Here is a 21,969-nt window from a genome sequence, read left to right as displayed (position 1 = left end):
CCTATATGATCACCAGAGAATCAGCGCAGCAGTGACGGTATTGCATTCGCTCTGCCGTACTGTTGTGACAAAAAGGGAGCTGAGCCAAAAGGCGAAGCTCTCGATCTACTGGTCAATCCTTGTTCCTACTCTCACCTGTGGTCATGAGGGTTGGGTTATGACCGAAAGAACTGGATCGCAGGTACAAGTGGCTGAAATGGTTTTCCTCAGCAGGGTGGCTAGTGTCTCCCTTAGAGATAAGATGAGAGGCTCAGTCATCCGTGAGAGGCTCGAAGTAGAGCCACTGCTCCTTTGCATTGAAAGGAGCCAGCTGAGGTGGTTCGGGCATCTGCTAAGGATGCCCCCTGAGCGCCTCCCTAGGAAGGTTTTCCAGGCACGTCCATCTGGGAGGAGATCCCGGGGAAGACCCAGGACCAGGTGGAGAGATTGTATCTCCACACTGGTCTGGGAACACCTCAGTATCCACAAGTTAGAAGTGTTTAATATGCCCCGGGAAAGGGCAATTTGGGGTCCCCGTGACCCGATCACAGATAAGCGGTTGAGGATGAGCTGAATTTCATTTCAACTCCATTGTGATGTATTCATTCATTAATTTTCTAGGTACACAACTGATGATGTGTCCAGTTGGTAAAGCTTTGTACAGCCATCCCTGAAGGAAGTAGGTTTCAGAAGCAGTGGAAAAAAGAGGGATATAGAAGAGCTAGTCCTTTCAGTCGATCCTGATGTTTATCTAGGTCCAGGTCGCAGTGGCAATAAACCAAAGACCTCATCCGACACTTCTCTATTAACAGCCAAGTCCTCCAATTCTTCCTGGGGGATCCTGCGGTCTAAATCAGCTGGTGAATATAACCCCTCTAGTGTCTCTGGGGGATTCCCCAGAGCCAACTCCCAGTTGGACGTGCTTGAAAAACCTTAGGGAGATGACCAGCGGGCATCCTCACCAGATGTCCAAACCACCTCAGCTGGGTGCTTTCAATGTGAAGAAGCAAGGATTCTACTCCGAATCCCTCCCAGACATTCAAACTTCTCACCCTATCCCTGAGTTTAAACCCAGATATACAACGGAGGAATGTAATTTCTGCCACTTATATCTGCGACCTTGTATTGACACCTTATCGTGGTGGAAGGATTTCTATCCTTCAATGAATCTGGGAGATGTGTGGTCTGGAACATTAGCTTCAGGTAAGGCCACCCTTGGCAAATTGGTCCTAGTTGAGGAGATGTAAACGGTAATTCTAAAAAAGGCCTGTCATAACTGACACAAGTAAGGGTAGTACCTCACTTGGCTGTGAGAGTACTAATGGCATTTGCAAGGGAATTTGCAAAATTTCACGAAACATGCAGTGGAGTTTGCAATCTCCTTACGTGAGTCACAGGGTGTTGCTCTTGTGAATCAACTAATTTTCTCTCTAAATAGTCACAGAGTCCTTGCGAGCATCTTGAACCCTTCTCAATTTAGCTTCCATGAGTCAGAAAGTGCGCAACATGTGAGAGAACTTGTGAGAGGTTGACAACAGTTTTCCCTTTATATGATCAGAGAGGAACAGCACTTCTGGAAGTGGCCGAGTGAGACCAGCAGCCAAACAACAGGTAGGGTCACCGAACTGCTGGAGACCTGTCTGGTGGGGGAAGAGAACGCAATCTGGATTTATTGTTTGTTTGTTTTTTGAGGACCACAATGGAAGTACGTTTAATGCTGCCACGACCTGCCGTGCACACAGGGACAGTGTCCTGGACAACACCTGTGCAGAGAGTGTGGATGAGGATTTTTTTTTGGTTGTTTTTTTGAGGACCACAGTAGAAGTAAGTTTAAAGTTTTCCTGTGTTATCCTCGGAAGTTTGCAGAGAAATGGTGTTCCAGCACATCGAGAAGCGCTTCCAGAGGATCCCGGAGCCCGTGTGCATCAAGGAGCGCTTCCAGAGGATCCCGGAGCCCGTGTGCGTCGAGGAGCGCTTCCAGAGGATCCCGGAGCCCGTGTGCGTTGAGGAGCGCTTCCAGAGGATCCCGGAGCCCGTGTGCGTCGAGGAGCGCTTCCAGAGGATCCCGGAGCCCGTGTGCGTCGAGGAGCGCTTCCAGAGGAGTGCTTCCACACTTTTCTTCCTTTTTTTAATCCTCCTCCATGAAGGCACGCTAGGCTTTTTTTAAAATTATTATTTAATTTATGTTATCATTTGTAGGACTTTACATTCTGTGGCTATAGTTTGGGGTATTTCAACAGCCTCTTTTCACATAATAGCAGCCTACAGCCATCCTGAGCACTTTGTTCATAAATGTGTCATCATTTCAGTGCACAAGTGTCACTTGACATCCATGAGAATAGTGCACATATTCTTGTACAAATCCTTGCACTTGCTAAGGCCATGAGTGGCGCTCCACATTCCCTATTTTCACCGTCAGTTGGTGTGACATTTAGCCCACATTTGGTCGACATTTACTAATGTGTCGCAACTACCAAATTAATAAGATTCCAACTGTAAATTTATTAATTTGCGTCTTTGGTCACAAATATGTGTCCGACTTCTCTCCACCAGTTGCAACCCACTGAAATACCACCCTAAAGATAGTCAAATTGAACAGATTAGGAAACCAGGGCCAGCTCCTGGAGCCAGTCCTGAGCAAAATGAGAACATTTAGGTCACTGTCCAAATACTTGACTATATCCCTGACTATATCTCCCCCCCCCAAAAAAACCCAAACTGATAATAACCACCAATAGACATTCTCAGTAATGTTACTACGCCACAATCTAAGGATATACAGTCGGGATAATAATGCTGCTTTTGCATCATTTAGTGAAATCAAACATACACCACATTACTATTCTTTTCCATCAATTTTCAGGTTTGTGTTTACAGTTTTAAAACATTTGCCCACATTTAAGGCAACCACTGACTACTGCCATATCAGGAAGCTACAAAAATCACAGTGCACAGAACAGAACCTAATTATAGCAGGAGGTAGTAATGGTAGAAAATATATTTTTTTCAAATATGCTTACATCCACTTCAGAGATTGTGCATTGTGTAATTTGGGAGATATTTCATATAGGAAGTGGGTGTCTAACATGACAAAAACTCCCCACCCCATGCAAAAAAGAATACTGCAATATATACTGTAATTTTAACATCTTTCAAAATATTACAATGTAATTGTTTTGACTTCATGATTAGTTTTGATGAACCCTGCACTGAACACAACATTCAAGTTTATGATATACAGTGAGGAAAATAAGTATTTGAACACCCTGCGGTTTTGCAAGTTCTCCCTACTTAGAAATCATGGAGGGATCTGAAATTTTCATCTTAGGTGCATGTCCACTGTGAGAGACATAATCTAAAAAAAACAATCCGGAAATCACAATGTATGATTTTTTTAATAATTTATTTGTATGTTACTGCTGCAAATAAGTATTTGAACACCTGTGAAAATCAATGTTAATATTTGGTACAGTAGCCTTTGTTTGCAATTACAGAGGTCAAATGTTTCCTGTAGTTTTTCACCAGGTTTGCACACATTGCAGCAGGGATTTTGGTCCACTCCTCCAGATTTTTCAGGTTTGGAGTTTCAGCTCCCTCCCAAGATTTTCTATTGAGTTCAGGTCTGGAGACTGGCCAGGCCACTCCAGGACCTTGAAATGCTTCTCACAGAGCCCCTGCTTAGTTGCCCTGGCTGTGTGTTTGGGGTCCTTGTCATGCTGGAAGACCCAGCCATGACTCATCTTCAATGCTCTTACTGAGGAAAGGAGGTTGTTTGCCAAAATCTCACAATACATGACCCCATCCATCCTCCCTTCAATACGGTGCAGTCGTCCTGTCCCCTTTGCAGAAGAGCACCTCCAGAGTATGATGTTTCCACCCCCATGCTTCACGGTTGGGATGGTTTTCTTGGGATTGTTCTCATCCTCTAAACATGGTAAGTGGAGCTGATTCCAAAAAGCTCTATTCTGGTCTCATCTGATCACATGACCTTCTCCCATGCCTCCTCTGGATCATCCAGATGGTCACTGGTGAACTTCAAACGGGCCTGGACACGTGCTGGCTTGAGCAGGGGGACCTTGCTGCCCTGCAGGATTTTAAACCATGACAGCATCATGTGTTACTAATGTAATCTTTGACTGTGGTCCCATCTCTCTTCAGGTCATTGATCAGGTCCTCCTGTGTAGTTCTGAGCTTTCTTGCATGGAATCCCAGACCGAGAGAGACTGACAGTCATCTTGTGTTTCTTCTACTTTCTAATAAATAGTCATAATAGTTGTCTTCTACCAAGCTGCTTGCCTGTTGTCTTGTAGTCCATCTCAGCCTTGTGCAGGTCAGTTTTGTCCCTGGTGTCCTTAGACAGCTCTTTGGTTTTGGCTGTGGTGGACAGGTTGGAGTGTGATTGATTGAGTGTGTGAACAGGTGTCTTTTATACAGGTAACAAGTTCAAACAGGTGCAATTAATACAGGTAAAGAGTGCAGAATAAGAGGGCTTCTTAAAGAAAAATTAACAGGTCTGTGTGAGCCAGAATTCTTGCTGGTTGACAGGTGCTCAAATACTTATTTGCAGCAGTAACATACAAATAAATTATTAAAAAAATCATACATCGTGATTTCCGGATTTTTATTTTTTATTTTTAGATTATGTCTCTCACAGTAGACATGCACCTAAGATGAAAATTTCAGTCCCCTCCATGATCTCTAAGTGGGAGAACTTGCAAAACCACAGGGTGTTCAAATACTTATTTCCTCACTGTATAATGCTCCTGACTTGGTAGTACTTGTTTTAGAGAAGTCACAAAAGCTACATAAGTACTGATATTATTACAGTGCTCATACAATTACACATGTAATTTCAAGTCACAGCATGGGAAGTTGTAGTAAATCAAGTGTCATGGCCAAGCCAAAAACAAGATCTCAGGCTAAAGAATTTGATAAAACCTTTGACAATGGTTTATGTTTTTAAAGTTTTTGAAGATCATGGCCTCCTCCTAAGTTCTGTTATTCACACAGTGTTACTGAAATAAAACCTTTGTGAAAGAATTGTGTTTATAAAGTTTTTGAAGAGCATGGACAAACTTTACACATAGCGGAATAGCCAGATAATTGAAAATAGACCATACTTTGTTACATTCAAGAGGTGGGGGGTTATTTTCAAGATACAGGAATAATTTTGATGCCAAAATGTTGGTATTAATATTGTGAATCATTTCCCAAGTGGATGTATTGAAAGTCTGACTTGTGATTTTACCACCTCCTGCTACTAATTACAACATTTAGAAAGAGGTGTCAGAAGATAACTTTGCTGTCATCACTGGAAAGTGAACAAGGACTTTGGACCATCCCATCATTTCACACACATCAACCAAAACTATGATGTGGAGCAGTCTCTGGGAACTGTAAACCATCTTTTTGTCAAGTCCCAATCCTTGCACCAATATGCTGTTCAGTTCAGTGTGACTGTAAAACAGGTAATGCTGCTGTGTAACAAACAGTATCTAAAGTCTAAACTTCTCACCTTCACCTGAATGTGCAGAGGATTTTAAACTCACTCAGTGCACTACCAGGAATTAAAAATACACATAAACAATAATTAAAAACACTAATGCCATTAAAGGGCATATATTTGGTAAACTAAATAAAGAAAGAATTATGAAAATATTGGTGTATTATGTTTTATTTTTGGTGCCAAATGTCCTGAGATATTAAGCCATAAACACGAGGAATTTAGCCTGATTTCATCTGCTGCTTGAAAAAACTCAGAATTGGAAGAATAATGATTTCTGCGACGTCACGTGGGGTTCCTCCATTCAGAGCTAGTTTAACTTGTGTTTTGAAGTGGAGGAGAAGAAAGGAATTGTGTACATTTGAAAGTAGTAGTTTTTGTGTAGTTTCACATTGGGTATGTTGAAATGGTGAACAGGTGTGTTGTGGGAGGGTGCATTCTGTGATTCACAAGGAGAGGGACGGACTCTGAGCCTGAAAAGTCCACCGTTACAGGCAGCGCTGAGCTGCCTGGAAAACTAGCCTGTTTAGCTCCTTGCCAGTGTGTAAAAGCTAAGTGAGCGGACATACGACAACAAACAAATATCTACCACAGACACTGGACAACTAAAGGATTACGTAATGGCAACAAGAAATACTGAATTTTCTGCTGAAGAAATCTGATCATATAGGTAAGTTCAGCTGTTTAATTTGGTTAGTGGCATTACGGTAAGCGATGTTAAAGCACCTTCTCATTAATTAGAATCCTCAGATATAGTTTACAGTGCAGTGGAACTCAGAGTACTCTTTCAGTTTCAAACACAGACAAGAAATCTTTTTTTTTTGGGGGGGGGGGGTTAAGTGTTTAACCTGGTTTGATTTCATGTCGATTTAGACATGTCACTCTCATGTCAGTGTCAAAGTTGGATCCCACTGTGACATCCTGAATGCAGTTCAAAATGGCTATGAATCTTTCATTTTTCAGATACAATCTGGTTTATTTTATTTTTATTAGCTATTAGCCCACACAAGTGAAAGACTTGGAAGAAATTATGTATAATCTGGTGTAGATTTTTTTTTTTAACAATAGTGTTCAACAGACTAAGACATGGCCTTTAATATTGATGGCAAACAACAGAACAAGTTTGTGATTATGCTCCAGGTAAATCCTCCATATCAGTACAGGCAGCCACCACCACCACCACAACAACAAGCAAGAGCATCAACCATCTTAATAGGTCTGCCTGTCTATTTTATTTTGCATGATAAGAGATGACAACATGGCCCAAAACAGGAAGTTCACTGGTCCTTGACTTCACCTGTCAGAACCCAAAATGTCAGAGCTGGACACACAGCATTAAATATACACTGTAGAGACAAGTTTGTTTTTCTTTTTGTCACACTCTATTAATCCTATGCATGCCCTGCCAATCGCAGGGATAGTAAGCTCTTTTGGCTTCACCCTTTTTTCACTCAGGGTCATCACAGCAGATCCAAGATTGATCTGCATGTTGATTTGGCACTTTTAGGCCGGATTCCCTTCCTGATGCAACTCCACATTAGGCAGAGAATGGACATGGGTGGTCGTGAAGTTTCGACTGGAAACAAGCACACTAACTGCTTGGCCACCACCAAATACAATATTTTATCTCTTTCCCAATTCAAAGGCCTCAGGAAGCTACCAAGAAAGGATAAAATGTAAAGAGAAAGGATGGCGAGATAAACTGATGAGATGATGGTTATGGGACTCTCTCTGTAAAGTTCAGCCCATCAGCCCAAGTGTCCACCCACATTCACTGACGTCAACGCCAGAACACTGATTGGCTGCTGTGTGTCGCTGAGGGATGGCGGGGTGGAGGTTATGAATATGTATGATCTATAACTGGTTGATATACTGCTAGAGAGGAAAAAAGAAATGCTGGGGGGGGGGGGACTTGAGGGAGGAGAGGTGAAAGATGAGGGCTAGAGGAAAAAATGGCATCCAGAAAAAAGACATGAAGGAAAGATGACAAAAAAAGCAAAAAAGACAACTGAAATGGGAAGAAGACCTGTACGCATGGAGGACAGAGGCAGGGAGGGAGAAAAAATGAAGGGAGGTGGAGTAAGTGAGAGAGGACGGGAAGTGGTAAAGAGCAAATGATGGACGTGCAGGGATTCAACGAGGGAGGGACGAGCAGATGAAGGGAAGGGAGGAGAAGAGCAGTATCAGGAGGATTCAGAGGGTACTAATGAGACAAATTAATCATACCACCCACCCACACAAAGCACACCTCCCCCCTCATCTCAACCCCACAGAGAGCCACACGGAGCGTTTATATGATACAGGCCAGGCAAGAAAGGGTTTAAAAATCAATGTAAACACACACACGCACGCACGCAGATCCTGGGCTGGCATGCTGAGAGCTGGGGTGGGATTACGTATGTGATTGGATAAGTGAGGAAGAGGTCCCTGAAGACAACGCCATGGAGCGCTTACGCACGCCAGGGTCAGAGCATTCCCTGTGCTATGCTAACTGGGCTTAGCAGTGCTTACAAAAACTGCCCAGACTCCATGTGAATGTGGCCAAAACGTTAGACTTCAAACAGCACAGGAAATCATTATAACTCGAAGGTAAAACATTCCACCATAAGTAAAGGCAGAAACAGAAAAAAAACAGGCTGTATCACAGTGTGGATGACAAGTGTGATGGCACTGTGTGTGTGTGTATATGTGTCAGTGAGATGAGGCCATATCGGTTCTTTTCGATCATGCTTGAAATGTCGACAGTGCCATCTGTGTCCTATTTCATTATGATGATGTCTGACAATGTTACAAGCATACACATGTGCATGCTAGCACACAAAAATTTACACTTGATATCACAAAATCCTGCAAAATTACTGGTGCACCCACTGCAACATGGGTATCATAACAATTGTTATGAATGATCCACTGTGATGGCCCTGAACTTTTCACTGTCAAATCATTTAATTTAAAAATGCTAACATCAAAATATTTGTTTGTCAGTATGAATGAATCAGGACAGGTCAAGTCCTGACCCGAATCTTGATCGGCAACCATGAAGGCACCATCCCCAGCCTTTGAAAGTAGCCATCTAACTGCATCAGCCAGGTGCTATATGGCTGTTCCACTGGTTTTTCCCACTGCTGAGATGTTCAGCACTGAGGCACCGGGGTGTCGGATCATGGCCAAAAATGAGCATCACAAGGTCATAATGTCGTAAACTGACATCCTCTCACAGTGACAGTAGTATAACGTATCTGGGTCTCCTCGAGTAACCGCTCAGAGACCTGGTGTCAAAGATACCCACCTATTATTTGGTCACTAGTGAGAGTTCTCGTCTCACAACCATACAGTAAGACAAGAACTCTAAAGTCCTGTACCTTCATCCTCCTGCAGAGATACCAGCATCACTAAACCCCTCTGTCCAGTGTGTCCAGTCAGCTCACAAGTCTGCCAGCAGTTCTCAAACACCTCAGAGGCCACAGTCCCAGATACATGAATGTCATTGTTGAGATACAGTGAATCTCTCCACAAGTTCAACAGCTTTACTGGGCACACACATACACTTCTGGTGGCAGAGTTCAGTTAGTCATTCAAAGCCTGGATCTTAGACAAGATCAGGACAATTGCAAACCCACACACTGCAACTGCTCACACAGCTTCTTAAGTGCTGTAACCATCATATCCATTGATTCCACAAAGATCACAGTACCGTCTGGACTCTGCAACCTTACACAAAACCTAGTCGATGTAAGCACTGAACAGCGGCCAAAACACTTCTTTAATGAACCTCAGAATTCAACAGTAAGAAGTAAGAGTGTCCCCACTCCGCTGAGCACTCATAGTACCCATGTACAGGCAGGCTATGATTTCCAGTGATCTATTGAGGACTACACAAAATCTCAGGATACTGTGCCAAGCAGTATAAACAACTGAATCAAATGGTTTGCGAAAATCAACATAGGCCACAAAGAAGTATCGCCGAACAGTGTACGACGTCTATTAGAAAAGTATCCGACCTTATTATTTTTTTCAAAAACCATATGGATTTGAATCACGTGTGATTACATCAGACATGCTTGAATCCTCGTGGGCATGCGAGAGTTTTTTCACGCCTGTCGGTTACGTCATTCGCCTGTGGGCAGTCTCTGAGTGAGGAGTCGCCCACCCTCTTATCGATTTTTCATTGTTTAGGAATGGCTCAGAGACTGCTGCTTTGTTTGCTAAAAATTTTTTCAAAAGCTGTAAGGCACAACTGAGTGGACACCATTCGATAAATTCAGCTGATTTTCGGAAAAAATTTTAACGGCTGATGAGAGATTTTGGTCTGGTAGTGTCGCTTTAAGGATGGCCCACGGCGCCTGATGTCGATCTGCGCTTCGAGGCGGTAGCGTCTCGCCGTTTCAAGTTGAAAACTTCCACATTTCAGGCTCTGTTGACCCAGGAAGTCGTCAGAGAACAGAGAACTTTCAGAAGATGTCGGCATGAGGAGTTTATTCGGACATTCCATTGTTAACGGACATTTTGTAATGAAAGAACGTGCGGGCAGAGTCGCATGTCGGGCCGGACCCGACCGCGGGGGGTCGCGACAGGAAAAACACCTCCGTTGGAAACCTTAACGGGCAAGTTGGAACATGCCCAAGCTGTTAAACAATTTCTCAGTTACTCACTTGTTGAAAGCCATCAAAAGCCACCTGAATTTTACAAATGGTTTTCAACACGGAGGTGTTTTTCCTGTCGCGGCGCACACAGATTCGCCGAGTTGTCACGGAAACGACTCGGCGAATTTGCGCGCACGTCTTTCATTACAAAATGTCCTTAAACAGTGGAATGTCCGCATAAAGTCCTCATGCCGGCCTCTTCTGAATCTTCTCTGTTCTCTCACAACGTCCTGGGTGAATTAAGCCTTAAATTAGGATGTTTTCAGGTCGAAACAGGCCGACGACGGCACCTGGAAGCATTGCGCGACATCCCGCTCCGTGGGAAGTCCTTACACCGACAGAAACACCCCATAATCTCTCATCAGCCATTAAACTTTTCACCGAAAAACAGCTTAATTTCTCGAATAGTGTCCACTCGGATATTCCTCACAGGTCCAGAAAAAAGTTTGATAAAGCAACGCGTGCCGTCTCGAGCAGCATGTGAAACAAAGGAATTCAGCCGAGAGGGCTGGACCACATCTCACTCAAGGCCTGCCCACAGGGAAATGACGTCACTGACACACGTGAAAAAACTCATGCATGAGCACGAGGGTTCAAGCATGATTGGTGTAATCGCACGTCATTCAAATCCATATAGTTTAAAAAAAATAAAAGTGTCGGTTTCTTATCTAATAGACCTCGTACACTAGAAACTGTCAGATGTGCAACACTCATGTATACGTATGTGCTGACAAAGTTAAGATAGATTTTTATCAAACGTGACTCTGGATACACCCACGACACAACACTGGGAGTGAGTGACTGCCAATTCGAACACGATGAAGCCCTTAACGATAGCCTGAATCAGTGTATCAACACTGAAAACGAATGTGTCACACAGATTTGCGCGTACAGACACATTACCTCCTCTACATTCGAGGCAGTCTTGGCGGAGGTCTCCATGAATATGAGACCGTGTTCTCTGGCAAATGCTTCACCTTCCTCCTTCTTCACCTCTCTCCTCGACTCCAGATCACTGAAAAAGACAAGGACATTAACATCCTCAGAAACATGGAAATGATCTGAAACTATAGTAGAGAAGCTTGAATCTTCGACTGGACTGGATTGCTTGACGTCAGTCGAAGATTCAAGCTTCTCTACTATGGAAACCACCTGGACAACTGAGAGCCTACACAGAAACATCTGAAACTATGGACTGTATTATCTGTTAGATGTTCTGTAGTAAGCTATTTTATAAATTTGCCTCAACGTTTTAAATCAGGAGCTGAACTCTTGTTAGCAAGTTAACATCTGAAAGTAAATTTTAATGCTAATTTACCATATTATCCAACAAAATTAGACGGCGAAACAGCTGATATGGGTGTACAGCTCAGCACTGGTTCTGAAATGGATAGTTTTCGAACAATGTAACAACAGTTCAAATGTGTTTGTAGCAATCTAATCCCAATAGAAATTTTTGTAACCAAATGGAAAAAAAAGATAATAAAATTTAAGTTCAAGTGTTTGCAATGATTGTTCTTTGACAAATACAAATTTATAGTATCTGTGTCACAGCTACGTTTATATGAAGGATTCCAATCTGAATGGAGTAAAACTGATCAGTGAAGCCACAGGTATTGTTTACATGGCGATAGTAAAAATGATTAGATAGATACAAGTTTACATGTGTTACTCAAAACACTTGGATGAGCTATTTTTGCACGTGTACCAAGCAGTTCTAGTTGGCCATATATATATATATATATATATATATATATATATATATAACCGACTATAAAAGGCCTACACTACCCTTGCCATTCTGATCAGATTTCTGATCACATTCCACTATTTTATTCTGACTGATTAGTTTTTAATGGCATGTTCCCATTCAGATTCTCTTTACAGATAATCAGGGTACATTTAAACATACCTAATCATATACATAAGATGCAGACACTGATGTATTGTATCTTGGGATGAATAGGATTTTACCTCTTGTTGCCAATGAGCATGATAACCATGTTGGAATTAGAATGTTGGCGAGCGTCCTCTAACCAGGTTGTCAAGTGGTTGAAGGTATCCCTTCTGTAAAACATGCACATTTTAGTTTTAATCCATGTGTATATCGATAAAACAGAAAATGTCCACAACAAAGGAGCCGTTACATCTTCAATCAAAGAGCTTCTCTGTATACCAGTGATGAAAGAGATGCGTGTTTGTGTGTGTGTGTGGTGGCCGGGGGGGTGTTACTTTTGGGAGCCATCAAGGGGATCTCTCCAAGAAAAACCTACATGCTCTGATGTACATTCTGGCAAATTTTGAAAGCCAACGCACACACACACAGACGCACTCAAGTTGTAATTATCTTACTCCTATAAACTGTGTTGCTTAGAAATTCAGGGGTTCAATGTGAGTGACAAGGTAAAAATTATCCGTGAACTCATTTATTCACAGCAATTCATGAGATCTGGGCTTTTCATTTGGATACTTTATGATTTTCAACAAACTTCTGCAATGGCACTGATAAGGTGTTATGGAAGCCCAGGTAGCTTTGATAGCGGCCTTCGGCTCATTTATATATTTGAGTCTGGCATTTCTTATCTTCCTCTTGACAATGCCCAATGGAGAATGTATGAAGTAGTGATTGACTGATTGAGTGACAGAGAGTACAAGTAAGTACAGTAATACCATGGCCAACAAACCAGTTATTATTCATGGCATTGTCAGCAGGTGCTAGGTCCTGGTGGAAAAGGAAATCAGCATGTCCATAAAGTTTGCCAGCAAACAGAAGCATAAAGTGCTCTAAAATCTCCTGCCAGGCAACAACATTGACTTTGGACTTGATAAAACACAGTGGACCATCACCAGCAGATGATATGGCACCCCAAATCCTCACCCACTGCGGAAACCTCACACTGGACTTCAAACAACTTGGATTTTTTTTGCCTCTCCACTCTCCCTCCAGAATCTGGGACCTTGATTTCCAAATTAAATGTAAAATTTACTTTCATCTGAAACAAGAACTTTGGACCACTGAGTAACAGTCCAAGACACTTCTGACATCATCTCTTGTTCAGGAGTGGCTTGACACTAGGAATGTGCCAATTTCCTGGACACGTGTGTGAGGTGGCTCTTGGTGCACTGACTCTAGCCACATTAAATTTGTTAAGCTCCCCTAAATTCTTCAACCAGCTTTGTTTGACAATTTTCTCAATGCTATGGTCATTCCTGTTGCTTCTGCATCTTTTGCTACCACACTTTTCCCTTGGAGTCAATTTTCCATGAATGTACAGCACGCTGCAAGCAGACAGACTTTTCAGCAAAGACCTCCTTCTGGAGGTGGTCAATGAGTGTATTCTGTACAACTGCTAAGTCAGTAGTTTTCCCTATGACAGAAATTCAAGGTATTTATACTGCATAAACAGTGAGTTACTTAAACTTGAAATGAAATATTGTAATATTTAAATAAATAAATAAATACATTTTTGTATCCGTCTCAAATTTTGTAGCTGTTGGCCATAATTGTTAAAAGTAAAATTTTTAAAAATGCTTGACAAAGTTTAGTTTATATGTAAAAAAAAAAAAAAAAAAAAAAAATCGAGATTCACCTGTACACAGGTTATTTTTAGTGGCAACTGAGCTACACAAGCACATATACAGTAAAAGTCACCGAAACCATCATCGTATAAACCGGATATTCGCACTCACTGGACAAAAGAAAAAGTCCCAATGCTTTTTTATGTTTTTCCATGTAATAAATAACGCATATGCTGGATTTTGTATAAAGGATTTTCACGCACATCGCACAAATCATCCCCATCATAATGTATTCCCATTAAAAAGCCCTAGCATATACCAGACAGAGCAGTCTGGATGTGCCCAGTAACACTGGAATCGAGGGTACTGTAGTTCCTTGATTAAAAGACCTGACATTTATTTTATTTTTCCAAACCCTGCTCACACGAGACCTAAAGGAGGGAGACTGAAATTGAAGGCTGGTGATTATTAACAAAATGCTGCTTGTTCAATCAATCAATCAACTTTTTTCTTGTATAGCGCCAAATCACAACAAACAGTTGCCCCAAGGCGCAATATGTTCCGTGCAATATGGTGTTAAGTTTCACAAATATCCCGGGGTGTGGCGAACCAAACCATTGTAGATCACAGCCCTCTGGGAGGTTGTGAATCCTTGCATCAACAGCTATGATTTCTCACTTTTACGTTTTCACTCCTTCCTCTCCCATCATATTTTAAAAGTTTTTGCATGCTGACTAAATTTTGATGATCTCTTTCCAACTTCAGTGTGAAGTTGGAAAGAGACGCTCAAATGACCTGTAATTCATGGAGGAAATTGTATGTATCTGGTTTGGAGGCTGATGATTGTATACAGGCATGGAGCTTGTTGAGGGACAAATTAATCCAGAAAAGCCACTGTTCCTGCAGTAAACTGCATAAAGACGTGACAGAGAACTTTAAAAGGGTCACGCGCACGTGAACATCATTGCATGGGCATAGAGTTGCAGAAGCAGGCCTTAGGATTTTAATGCACCATTCTGTAGCTGACTTAGAAAAAAGAGTGACTCAACCAAATGCAATCTTTTTAATGCACATAATGCCTGACGCTTATTTAAGGCAGACGTTTATTTTTTCAGATGACGTTTTGACCCAGTCATTAAATGATGCAGGTCTCGATTCAAGGTCAGGCTTTTAATCAAGGAAATATGTAAGCCTAATTGGTGCTGGGGATTCTCTGTACATTGTTCAGCACCTTCTGCCTAACTGGCTAAATGCATAACAGATTTTGTCCATTGTATACATAAAACAGATTTCAATTATAACGGATTCTCTGAATTTCTTTTTCATCCCTCTTGAGATGTGTGGCAATGTCATCACAAATTTCAACGTGCATGTTGCAGCTGTAATCCAAAGAAGAGGAGCGTGGATTGAACATGTCATCAATTATTGAACTGTGCGGAAAACAAGAGAAAGTGGGAAACCTCTGGTATCAAATGTTAATTTGATGCTATACATATATATAAAATTTCTGATTTCTTAATAATCACAGCAGATATTAATATGGTAAATTCAACTGCAGCACAATAAATCTGTACTTAAGTTAGCTGAGTTTTTAATGATATTTTAAACTATGCACTGATTTGATGTTCTTTTCCATTTAAAACATGTATATTAACCTGAAGGTGCAAAGCAAAGTTATTTCTTGAACTGTATTAATGGGTAAAGTGATCTACCTATGTTGTGTTAAGAGAACATTTACCACACACATAAAAGGGGAAGCTGTGGCCTAAAGTTTGGAGAAACAGGCTTGTGAACAGAAGATCAACCAGACACGAAAAATCACTAAGGTGCCCTTTGGCAAGGTCCTTTAACCCCAGGTTGCTCATGGTATGCAGTTGAGGGTCTTGCATGACAGAACCCTGACATCAGTGAGCAAGTGTGACACATCATTTTAAAGTGCTCTGAGCTTCTGCATCAGATGCAAAAACCATCAGCTTCTGATCATCATTACGTGAGAGTTCCCCTTCAGGAGAGAGGCAGCGTCGGTACCTGTTTGAGGCTCCAGGCACCATTTCAGACATTTATCCTTCATGTTGTAGCGACTTTCATGGTCTACTTTGTATCCTTTCAGTATCTGAGCTGATAGGTTGTGGTTTCATGGCTGGCGTCCGCTACAAATACATTTCAGAATGCACCATGGTAAATACAAATTTGACTGGCTGTTACCTTGTGATGTCATAGACTAGCAGTGCTCCTGCTGCACCTCTGTAGTAAGACCTGGTGATGGATCGGAATGACTCCTGGCCAGCCTGAAGAAATGCATAAATATATTAATAAATAGAGATTGGAACTTGAATAATTGAAATGACTCGATACAACTGCTGAGCTTGTAGTCTCTGGTTTTCCAAAAGTGTTTTTCTGATCTAGTCTAGCTCACTTCTGAATTCTACCCAACACTTCACTGTCTAACAGCCCTGATATTTCAGTACTATTCCACAATCCATATCATATAGTCTGGTCCTGGTAGATGCTGTCTACCAGTCCTGATCCAGTAGTAGATTCTGGCTCCAGGCTTTCGGCTAACAGGGAAGAAGACAGGAGAGAGCACAGCCTGTAATTGAATACAATTGAGTTATCTCTTTTTCCCCCTCCATCCATTTGTCACAATCTCCTTCTTTCTCTCTGCTTGTGTGTCTAACCCCCAGTTCCCCTATTATAAGACACCAATGAAGGACCTACTGGCTGTCAGATTGTTTGGATTAAACGTGTTCTGTAGTATTTAATTCACATAGCACAGCCGATGTAGCCCAACAGATCCATTTCTGCGTTAGAAAATCCTCCATTATTCTCACTGTCTCACCTGCACCATCTCTTCTTTCTATCGCTGCTCATGTTCTACGGATTCCTATCCCACCCCTCTTTCCACCATCGTGCACCCCCCTGCCCGTCTATTCATTCTCCCTCTCTGTCCAGTGTACACTAACAACGTTGTGTTTCATCCAGACTAGAGACGAAAACAAAACACCATTCTCTCCGAGCTGCTGCAGCCCTGCACTGCCATGACCTCATCTCCACGCAGCCAGTCAACAAGGCACAAAGCCTGTCTGTAATCAAGCAGATCTGGCAGCCAGTGTGTCACCCACTCAGGTGGCCAATGAAACAGGCAGTCACTGAGGAGTCTGTAGTTAAACCTCATTCAGACAGCCACTGCAACATTTATTGATCCAAACATCTAGTTAGCTTGCCAATGAAACGGCCAGTCAGTCAGTGAGCAGTCAAGCAATGAATAATGCTATTAGGATGAATGATGAATAAGGATAATAGAGAGGGAGTGCTCGGTCTGTCTGCCATCTGTCATATACATTTGAGCAAAGGAGCATTCACATGGACATATAGGTGTGAACGGTCAAACTCAATGTAATGCACAAGCAACTGCTGTTGACATTTTTCATTTTGACCCACTGACTGTTTTCCAGACTGACACCTGGAAAACTAGGTGAACCAGAGACCAAGAGGGTGAACTCGAAAGTCTGAATGCTGGGGTGGGGGCTGGGAACAGACAGACCACTGCTGTTCTGGACCTTCTTTTCTCACTGCTCCCATCATGATTTCTTTTCATGGAGTGCTGACGCCCCCTGAAGGTCATATGCTGAACTGCATCTAGGATCGGCTGTAAGATGTCAAAATGTGACATCCCACCCCATTATCCTTTACCTGATTAAGAAACATAGTGAGGTCAAAGCAAGATTTAAAAATTAAGATCTTAGGAAAACAGCAATGTTGCCAAGATTTCACTGTGCTTTGCATTAGAAATGCTGCCCAAATAGTTTGTCATTTAACAAGCAGTCGACACCTTCAGGTGTCTGGGTGTGAAAATCACCAATGACTTCACCTGGAGCAACAACACCTCAGCCCTGGTCAAGAAGGCACACCAGCACCTGTACTTCTGCAGGAGGGTGAGGCGTGCTGGACCTGACAGTTCTGTTCTGGAGACTTTCGATAGGTGTGTGGTGGAGAGTGTTACAGTGCATCCGGAGAGTATTCACAGTGCTTCAGTTTTTCCCACATTTTGTTATGTTTTAACCTTATTCCAAAATGGGTGAAATGTATTTTTCCCTCAGATGTGTACACACAACACCCCATAATGACAATGTGAAATAAGTTTTTTTTTAGATTTCTGCAAATTTAGAAAAAATAAATAAATAAATAAATAAAATTGGATGTACATAAGCATTCACAGCCCTTACCAGGAAGCTCAAAATTGAGCACAGGTGCATCCTGTTTCGACTGATCATCCTTGAGATGTTTCTACAGCTTAACTTGAGTCCACCTGGGGTAAATACAGTTGATTGGACATGATTTGGAAAGGCAGACACTTGTCTACATATAAGGTTAAAACCAAGCATGAAGTAAAAAAAAAAAAAAATGTCTGTAGACCTCAAAGACAGGATTGTCTTGAGGCACAAATCTGGGGAAGGCTACAGAAACATTTCTGCTGCTTTGAAGGTCCCAATGAGCACAGTGGCCTCCATCATCCGTAAATGGAAAATGTTCAGATCCACCAGGACTCTTCCTAGAGCTGGCCGCCCACTGAAACTGACTGATCGCGGGAGAAGGGCCTTCGTCAGGGGGGTGACCAAGAAACGGATGGTCACTCTGTCAGAGCTCCAGCATTCCTCTGTGGAGAGAGGAGAATCTTCCAGAAGGACAAGCATCTCTGCAGCAATTAACCATTGAGCCCTGTATGGTAGAGTGGCCAGATGGAAGCCACTCCTTAGTAAAAAGCACATGGCAGCCTCCGTGGAGTTTGCCAAAAGTCACCTGAAGGACACTCAGACCGTGAGAAACAAAATTCTCTGGTCTGATGAGACAAAGATTGAACTCTTTTAGTGTGAATACCAGGTAGGGATGGGTATTGATAAGATTTTATCGATAGATACTGTTATCGATTCCGCTTATGGATCCGATTCCTTATCGATTCCCTTATCGATCCAATACCTCATTGATACCATTATCGATACCTCACTGATACCCTTATCGATACCTCATTGATTCCCTTATCGATACCTTGTGAATTTTCTGTGTACTAAAAGTAGACTTTAAAGGTTTTTCCATCTCAACATTTTGACTCTTAAAGATGTAAATATGAAATTGGTCACTGGATCCTTAAACTCTGGACATAATAAACTCTACATGGTGGAGCCTTGATCGGTGGACATAAAAAGAAATAAACTAAATCTGTAGTTTTTGTCAAAAGCATTTCCTTTAAGACTTTATTGGCATGAATGTCTTTCCATACATCTGAGCTGAGCTCTTGTAGCTGGCTGTGCTGCACGTCAGGATGTAATTCATAAAGAACGCAGGATGTCTCATTTTGGGAGGAAAAAAAACATTTTAGTTGATTGTAGTTTGTCTGTATTACAGCGTTTGGAAAGAGGTGTCATTTTATTTAAAGCGGCAATTCATTTTGAAGTTATTAATTCTGACAGGACTCTGTCTCGTCAGAGAGCGGCGCAGCGTTTGAAGCTGTGCCAACAGAACGAAGAACGATTCTCGTTTCTTGACTGCAACAGGACAAGAGTCTCAGTTAGTGACTTTAATCCACACAAAAGTGACTCACGATTGACATATTTTAATGGCTTTAAGAGGGGTTAAGAAGCGCACTTCCAGCTTCTGAAGAGCAGCAAATCAAAGAACCAACGAGCCAGCAGATCGAAGCACTGCTTCATTGGTTCACGCTTCAAAGTGGAGTCACGCTGCAGAAGTGATTGATTACAGAGCTAGAGAAATCATTATTTTCCCAACAAACACCCTAAAAAACAACGGCTGCTCTGAAGGACCGATAAGGGAATCATTAAAGATTGGTGGATCAAATAATTTCTTAGAACCGGTTCTCGATACCCAACTCTAATAACAGGTGTCATGTTTGGAAGAAACCAGGCACCATCCCTACAGTGAAGCATGGCAGTGGCAGCATCATGCTGTGGGGATGCTTTTCATTGGCAGGAACTGGGAGACTAGTCGGGATTGACGGAAAGATGAATGCAGAAATGTACAGAGACACCCTGGATGAAAACCTGCTCAAGAGCACTCTTGACCTCAGAGTGGGGCGGCGGTTCATCTTTCAGCAGGACAATGACCCTAAGCACACAGCCAAGATATCAAAAGGAGTGGCTTCAGGACAACTCTGTGAATGTCCTTGAGTGGCTCAGCCAGAGCCCAGACCTGAATCTGATTCATCATCTCTGGAGAAATCTGAAAATCGCTGTACACCGATGCTCCCCATCCAACCTGATGGAGCTTGAGAGGTGCTGCAAAGAGGAATGGGCAAAACTGCCCAAATATAAGTGTGCCAAGCTTGTGGCATCATATTCAAGAACACCTGAGGCTGTAATTGCTCCCATAGGTGCATCAACAAAGTATTGAGCAAAGGGTGTGAATACTTACGTACATGTGATTTCTCCATTTTTAAATTTTTAATCCATTTGCAAAAAAACAAAAAAAAACAAACTTTTTTTTCATATCATTATGGGGTTTTGTGAGTATAATTTTTCTTTTTTCACTGAGAGAAAAGCAATTTCACAATACAATTTAAAAAAAAAAATAAAATTCTCCATTTTGAATATACAAAAAAGAAGAAAAAGAAAAAAAAACACTACTATATGGTAGAGAAAAGGTAGAAAAGAATCAACAACAGAAGTCTTGTGCAAAGTCAGCCACCATATTTTTTTTAAAAAAGCAATTAAAATAAAAACGGCTAAAAAAAAAACCACACACAAAACAACCCAAACCTACCCCACCCCTGCTCAGTCAGAACAGCCACATAATTCTGTAAAGAACAGTGGTGAACAGTAGCAAATGTAGGTTCAGTCTGGCAACGCCTGTAGTTCCGTAAAATAAGACATAAAAGATTGTTATTTATTAAAAAACCTATGTTGTAGAAAGAATTTTGAGAAAAAAATTAATTTACTCCATTTTGGAATAAGGCTGTAACATAAAATGTGGAAAAAGTGAAGCGCTGTGAATACTTTCTGGATGCACGGTACGTGCGCCGCATCACTCTGCAGTACGACACATTTACTCTGTTGTTCTTATTTTTCTTCACCTAAAATAACTTTCAAGTTATTTTAGTTTTAAGTTTTAATTTGTATCAGCTGACTTTGAATCTATTCAATAATACTGAATGTCACTTTGATGCCATACCCGATATCCTGACCAGACGGAAGTAAACTGCAGAGTTTACTTCAGTCTGGATATCGGGTAGTGTAAAGCTACTGAATTAAGCAACAATGTGCTAGAGGTAGGGCAGGGGTGGTGGCCAAGTGGCTAGTGCGCTTTGTTTCAGTGTGGAAGGTTCCCGGTTCAAATTCCACTCCTGCCACATTTCTCCATGTAATGTGGAGTTGCGTCAAGAAGGGCATCCGGTGTAAATCCTTTGTTGCATGGTTTCCTTGTGAAATTGAATAGGATTTACTAAATATTTTTTGGTGATATAACTCATCATTTGGCATGCTATTACTAAATCCAACACATTTCAACTGTCGCTTTTATTAACATGTACTTAATTTTTTTTAAGTTTAGTTAATGTATTCAATACTTTTTAATCAAAGTTGTAGAATTAAAAATCTATTCAATTATATTATGTGTCACTTTGTTGCCACAAATTTTTAAAGCAACCATTGGTCAAATTTTTTACAGTGTATTTTAAAAGGTGAAAAGTGGTTACATATTTTACATGTTTTTATTTTCTCATTTATATTTATTTATATTTACTTTGGTTTAAATGTATTTTTTTTTAGGAACTTTATAGCATTTTTCAAAAGCTGTAAAGACATTAATACACCTCAAGAATGAAAAAAATGCAGTGTTTTATTTTTTCATACAATACAGAGAAGTAGATTTATTACCGTATCCCAGATCTGCAATTTTATCTGTTTGCCATCTATAGTGATCATCCTTGCTCCGAACTCCACACCTAAGGACAACATAATGATCATTATTAATGAGTCCCAAACTTACTCCATATAGAGACAATATTAGAGCATCCATATTATCATATTGCTTTTCACAATGTTGACATAGAAAACCCAATACCTTAAAAACAGACAGCTGTCAGACGTTTACATACACACATCATGAACATGAATACTGTGGTAACATGGTCACAATAACTTCTTTGAACAGTTGTTTTTCTGGAGGTAGGTATGTACAACATAGATCTAGAAGTATTTGGCACAGAGGTTTTAATTCATGTTATTTCCTGAAATTAAAGCAGGGTCACAATTCTAAATACATTCACCTACATTATGAACTCAGCAGTGCTGAAAGTTACAAAATAACTTGCCA

General features: G+C 41.4%; 1 protein-coding gene and 1 long non-coding RNA gene across 2 annotated transcripts in view; both read right to left on the bottom strand.

Moving 5' to 3' along the window:
- Window positions 1-21,628, bottom strand: part of rab2a (RAB2A, member RAS oncogene family) — a 29,088-nt gene extending 7,460 nt beyond the window's left edge. The window contains exons 1-4 of the mRNA XM_034182412.1: window positions 21,531-21,628; window positions 15,850-15,932; window positions 12,100-12,192; window positions 11,029-11,140 (exon numbers count right to left, since the gene is read on the bottom strand). Coding sequence (XP_034038303.1) covers window positions 11,029-11,140; window positions 12,100-12,192; window positions 15,850-15,932; window positions 21,531-21,620 — 378 coding nt within the window. The 5' untranslated portion in view covers window positions 21,621-21,628. The remainder of the gene's footprint in view (window positions 1-11,028; window positions 11,141-12,099; window positions 12,193-15,849; window positions 15,933-21,530) is intronic.
- Window positions 18,699-18,901, bottom strand: LOC117521096. Its single transcript, XR_004563885.1, has 2 exons — window positions 18,857-18,901; window positions 18,699-18,810 (listed from the first exon to the last, which is right to left on the bottom strand). It is a non-coding gene; the product is annotated as an uncharacterized LOC117521096 (long non-coding RNA).
- Window positions 21,629-21,969: the final 341 nt, after the last annotated feature.

Source organism: Thalassophryne amazonica, chromosome 12 (assembly GCF_902500255.1).
Source record: "Thalassophryne amazonica chromosome 12, fThaAma1.1, whole genome shotgun sequence".
Classification (NCBI taxonomy): Eukaryota; Metazoa; Chordata; class Actinopteri; order Batrachoidiformes; family Batrachoididae; genus Thalassophryne; species Thalassophryne amazonica.
This window is presented reverse-complemented; position numbering and strand designations above follow the sequence as displayed.